This window comes from Geospiza fortis, unplaced genomic scaffold (assembly GCF_000277835.1).
Source record: "Geospiza fortis unplaced genomic scaffold, GeoFor_1.0 scaffold118, whole genome shotgun sequence".
NCBI lineage: Eukaryota > Metazoa > Chordata > Aves > Passeriformes > Thraupidae > Geospiza > Geospiza fortis.
In genome coordinates this window covers 2,540,321-2,545,988 of record NW_005054380.1, presented here as the reverse complement: position 1 = coordinate 2,545,988, position 5,668 = coordinate 2,540,321, and the positions used below count along the sequence as shown (strand labels likewise).

The 5,668-nt window shown below is 48.3% G+C and overlaps 1 protein-coding gene across 1 annotated transcript in view; it reads right to left on the bottom strand.

The window, feature by feature from the left end:
* Positions 1–4,051: 4,051 nt before the first annotated feature.
* FBXL12 (F-box and leucine rich repeat protein 12) overlaps positions 4,052–5,668 on the bottom strand; it is a 2,638-nt gene continuing 1,021 nt past the window's right edge. The window contains exons 2-4 of the mRNA XM_031060318.1: positions 5,017–5,644; positions 4,414–4,530; positions 4,052–4,152 (exon numbers count right to left, since the gene is read on the bottom strand). Coding sequence (XP_030916178.1) covers positions 4,136–4,152; positions 4,414–4,530; positions 5,017–5,644 — 762 coding nt within the window. The 3' untranslated portion in view covers positions 4,052–4,135. The remainder of the gene's footprint in view (positions 4,153–4,413; positions 4,531–5,016; positions 5,645–5,668) is intronic.

Genomic DNA, 5,668 nt, shown 5'->3' with positions numbered 1-5,668 from the left:
AGGCCGGGGAGAGCGGCGCGCATGCGCCGGGGACCGTGAGGCGCAGGGCGCGTGCGCGGGAGTCGTGAGGGCTGTGGGGGCTCTGAGGGCTGGGAGAGCTGAGAGGGCGATGGGGGCGAGGGGATCTGTGAGGGCTGTGTGGGCTGTGTACAGCTACGGCGTCTGTGTCGGCTGTGAAGGGCTATAAGCCTGGGATTAGCCTGTCAGTGATTGACAGCACTAAAAGCGATTGACAGGTGGGATCAGCCCAGTACATTGATTGACAGGCGGTACTAAGGGCAATTGAGATGTGGAGGCATCCGCTCAGAGTGATTGATGGGCCGGGCCGAGGGTGATGAGGGTCAGGCGCAGCCTCCCAGGGTGAGTACAGGCAGGGCCATGGGAGTGCTCTCAGCTGCCCACAGACACTGGGACACCGGAGCGCTCCTCTGTGGCCAGGCCTCCGTGGCTGAAATTGGGATTCCACCTCCCAGTACTGAACACCCGAGGATTACTCCCAGACAAAAGCTGCCAGACTGACAGGTCTCACTGGCCTTGGCTTCCTGGGGATGGCCTCTCAGCTGCCCCACAGACACTGGGGCTTTCCTTCCTGTGGAAAAGGGCCGTCCTTCACAGCCAGGCACCCCGGGCTGAGAGTGGGATTCCACCTCTGTAGCAGCACATCTCGCCCCACACAAGAGCTTATCTGTTGCTTGTTAACTGGTCAGATAACTCAAACAGGACAAGCTGTCTTGTATTGAGTTATTTTGGTACCATGGGGTTAAGAGTGGTCTGGATCTGGAAGATAAAGCTGGATTTCTGACTGACAGACATGTCACTTTATAAAAGCTATGCCAAGCTTTGACAAAGCAGAAATTTTCTGTACTTTTCCTGGAAATGTGTAGAGTTTCTCCCATGAGCAGGGCTGCCTGCTTTGCAGTTACTCCCCTGAAGGTTAAGTGCAAGGAATCTGTATACATTATCATCGTTTCAGGGGTCAGTTACATTTGACTCCTAATCAATATTGTTTCTTTCGCTAGCTTTAATATAGGTACCTTGATATCCTGCACTGTTTTGTGTTATGCTGTAATCTACTAGTAGTACTTTTTTAGTACAAAGAATTGCTCCCAGACAGAAATTGCCAGGACATAGGGGTCCCACTGGCCTTGGCTTCCCCTGGGCTGCCTTTCTCTGTACCTGAAACACTGGGGCTGTGAGCTTTCCTTCCTATGGAGAAGAATATTCCTTTTTTTTTTTTCCCCAGGAGCCTATGGCCAAAATTTGGATTGCACCTCTAAAATTCAGTATATCCAAGGATTACTCCCACATGAAAGCTGCCAGGACAGACAAGCCTGGTTGGCATTGGCCTCCCCTTGGCCACCTTTCAAGTGCACCTGAAACACTGGGGCTGTGTGCTTTCCTTACCATGGAAATGCACTGTCATTCTCATCTAGGAGTCCATGGCAGAAATTCTGAATGCCCCTGTACCTCCAAGGATTTCTCCCAGATGAAAGCTGCTGGGACAGATGTGTCTGCCTGGACTTTTCCTCCCCTGGGCCACCTCTTACCTGCACCTAAAGTACTGGGCCTGTGTGCTTTCCTTCCTGTGGAAATTAACTGCAATTCCCAGCCCATGCTGGAAATTTGACTTGCACCTCCACGAGTGCAATGTGCTGGAGTGCTTCTGTGCACATACACTGTTCTGCACCACAGTAAACTGACATTTCAGAATGCAAGTGTGTGATAAGGCTGAGAATTAACCTGCAGAGCACCATGGTTTAAAGGCTGCAAGAGGAGAGTGCCTGCCACAATTGCCTTCCAAATTCTGGTTATAAGGGGGAAGGTCAGTGAACACTGTGCTGGCACAGGTTTCCATTCAAGGCTTATGTTGAAACAATTTTGTTTAGCTTGAGACTCCAAGATTCAGCAAATATTGTGGTAGAAATCAGAAGAAAACTACAATATTGCACCAGTGTGTTTGGCATGGCTTACATGAGGCAAGGGAAAGCTGCAGACCAGCAGTGGTTCAGCAAGCTGGTGCTGTCTCAACATTTAACTAACATCCTGTGAAAAGCAACCACACTGTGGAGTCATGAGTTTCCTGCTCAGCCTCATGTAACCATCACATTCTTTCACTCCCCAAAACCCAGCTTTAAAACTTAACATGTCCAGCAATTATTCTCCTACTGTAGGTCCTATAACAAAAAGTAAGCACTGGCCTTCCCTTTCCCCTTGCAGCCTCACAGAGTCCAGTTACAAAACTAAGAATGTTCAGCACTTGGTCTCCTGGAAAAGGTTCTAGAAGAGAAAGAGGCCATGCTGGAATTTGCTTTTCTTTTGCAGCCTATAAACTGCCCAGCCAACAGTGAGACGATTTGTCTTCCTTCCCAGCGATATGCAGGATGACATTCTTTCAGTCTCGAAGATTCAGGATCCCCAGCGGAACCCCTACACCAGCTGCTCCCACTCTAATAGTGCCGGCACAGGCAGGCGTGACTTTTACCGGGGCGCTGTCAGCGCTCACAAAGCACACCACACGATGGCGGTGTGTACTTGCAAAAGAAGGAAATTCACCTTTTCTAGCTCTAAACCACCCAAAATGCAGATCCAAGTTCAAAATGTGACTGCTCTCAAATAACCTGTGTCAGGATAGAAAGATTTCACTGACCTTCCCCTTCCAAGAACAAACTCCTATTTGCACCACACTCAAAACCAGCTCCTCTGTGCTAATGAATTTTTTCTCTCTCGTGGAGTCTGGCTACAAGCTTGAAAACCACGAGCAAAACCGTAGCTCACAGAAGTGCCAGAACTGCCAGTGCACCCATCGAGATGCCCCCACACACCTGCTGTCAGTCAGCACTTTCCTCCTCAGCTCTGTGTACCATTGGCATCCTTCAGGCTCTCAGAGTCAGGAGCCAAACAGAAGGCACAAGCAGATGCACTTGGCTGAGAAAACAAAATGGATTTGGATCTGATAAAACACCTGGGTATGAATATTAAATAGATACATGCATGAAATCGTGGTACATGTGTGTAAGCTGGTGTGTGAAGAAGCAAAGGAGCAGCTTGGTCACTTGCTGCAATGATTGATAACCCCAAATTTTATGCTCTCTCTGAGTTTTCTATTCACTTTGAGGGCTGTGAACTGCTGCTGATCTGAGGATGCTAAGACCAGTTTTGTGTCCTGGTTTTGCTGAAGGTTTAGCTGTCTCTGATTATGTGTTTTTAAGAACATTTGGGCTTTGATGTAATGATGTGTATATGGACACTGAGAAGGTGGGGTTGGGGGAAGAAATGCTCAAGTCAGCAAAAGATGAAATGGAGATGAACTGAGTAAAAACCCCTTGAGTTATGAAATCAGAAGAAATAAAGGTCAAGAATGGCCCTTCAAAGAGCTTCAAGCAGGTATGTGGGGAGGGTGAGCCAGAACTGCTGATTAAAGACCTTTCAGTTGTTTATTCCCCTAATTTGCCCGTGGTAATCCAATATTTACAGCTCCCCTCCTGCTTCCAAACCTAAACCACACCACTTTGCACCATATCAGTTTGTAATTGCTGTTCCCTATTTAGCAGCTAGTGAATGGAAAACTGGCATGTTGTGACTGTTGTTGTGCCATTGGGATTGCAAAGATCCTGCTGCAAAGATCAGGAGAACACTGAGGTTCTTGCTGCCTCTCACTGTGCCTTGACTGACTGATGGATTTTTACTGCTCTTGATTTCCCCTTTTCCTGTTGTACTGTCCCTCCCCATCCCAGAGAGTGCTGGAACAGGGAATGCTGGAGGTTTTAATAAGGCTGATTCCACCAGTGTTAATCTCCATGTCTGGGATAAACACAGAGTGGTAGTTTCTAAGTCAGCAGCCTTGGGATGCTTTCCAAAGCAGAGCTGGAACGTTTTACCTTTGGATATTTGTCCTGAAGCTACCCTGAGACTAGGTTTAGGAAGAAAAAAGAGGCAAGGGCACAAAGGCCACCTGACAGCAATGAGGATTTCACCACAGGGAGAGTCACTGCCATCCAGGACCATCTGAAACCCAAAGGTTTATTGCATGTGCTGCAGCTGAGTGGAGGGCAGGGGTGTTTGGGATGAAAACAGGGCAGAAAAGGCTTGACTGAGGCATTAGTTGTCCTGCTCTGTTTCCTGTGGGATGCTCTTGTCACAAGGAAGGCTGGCCTAAGGGACAGGAGAGATGCTGAAGCAGGTTAAAAAAAAAACAACAAAAAAAAAAACAATCCTAAAAACAAGGATTCAAATGAAAGTTAAAAGCTTGCAAGTTTTTAAATAAATACAATATTTGCCTAAAAATATCGACTAAAAATTAAGAATAACAACATAACATTGAGGTGGCTATCTGGTGTTAGGATATTGGGGGATGGAGGAGGAAGAGGATGTGAACACAGACAATAAAAGGTGATGAGAAAACGTGGATGTTACCAGCAAAACCCAGAGGTAACAGCAGCCCCAGCAATGCCTGGGGGCAAAGGAGATGTCTGACCCTTGGGAGCAGGTGTTCAGGAATCTTCATGACCAGTCTGACAAGTGATTGAAGATCTGAATTTAAAGGAAAGGAGAAGGAATTTGTAATTGTGATGGTTTGGCTGCCAGATCTGTTTTTTTCTGTGATAGAAGGGTTCTTCATTTCACTCCTTGAATTCTGCACTCATTAAGCTGCTGCCTAATCCTCTGCAGAGGAGAAAGAGGAGAAGACAGAGCTTAAACTTGTCATCACTCCAGCCAGGTTTTGTCAGTGGGGTTCCCAAAGGCTGGGTGTGCTTCCCAGCTTTCCTATTCCTCTGATCCATGGAAAACAAGGAGGGGGAAATCCTACCAAAAGTTTGTTAAAAAACTTATTTACATTACAAGCTCTTTACCCTATTTATATTTTAAGGCCAATGGGAATTCCGTCCCAAAGATACAGGAAAACAGGCTTAAAAAAAAAAAGGGGGAGCACTTCAGGTGTACTAAGGAAAGATAGAACTTCAGGTGGTCACAGAGTGTGAGATATGGTGCAATGTGGAAAATTCTCCTGAATTTTACCGAGGAATTCATCTTCAAAGCAAGTTCCACCTAATTTGAGGTGGTTCAGGCGAGGCAGCACTTGCAACAAAGCGATAACAGTACCAAGGGACACCAACTCATAGAGATCAAGGCACAGGGTCTCCAGGTGCTCCAGTGTCACAATAGCCACCAGCCCCCTGTTTGTCAGGAAGTAGGCGTTGCTGATTTCCAGGTAGCGGAGCTGCTTCATGTGCCGCCCGATGAACACCATGGCAGCATCGCCAATGATGCAGTGCCGTAGAGTCAGGCGTTCCAGCTCTTCCAGGTGTGGAGCTGCCGCTTGGATCCCCATATCAGTGACGCGGTAGGTGCCGCAAAGGCTCAGCGTCTTCAAGTGGTTCTGTGAGGAAATGTCAAGAAGATGATGGTCAGAAAAGGTGGGAATGCTGTGGATAGCGAGGTGTTGTACCTGTGGCGGCGGCACCGAAGGGGAGACGCAGAACCAGGCATCGGGGATGTCGCAGAGGCTCAGCTCCAGCGTGGTGACAGAGGCGGGCATGCTCTCGTACGGGACATGGCGCAGGTCAGTCTCGGTCAGGCACAGCCGATGGAGCTGGGGGCAGCGCTTCCGAAGGGCAGCCAGCAGTGCCGGCGAGAGGAGCCGCTCCTTGCCGCCGGAGCGAGGGGCGCC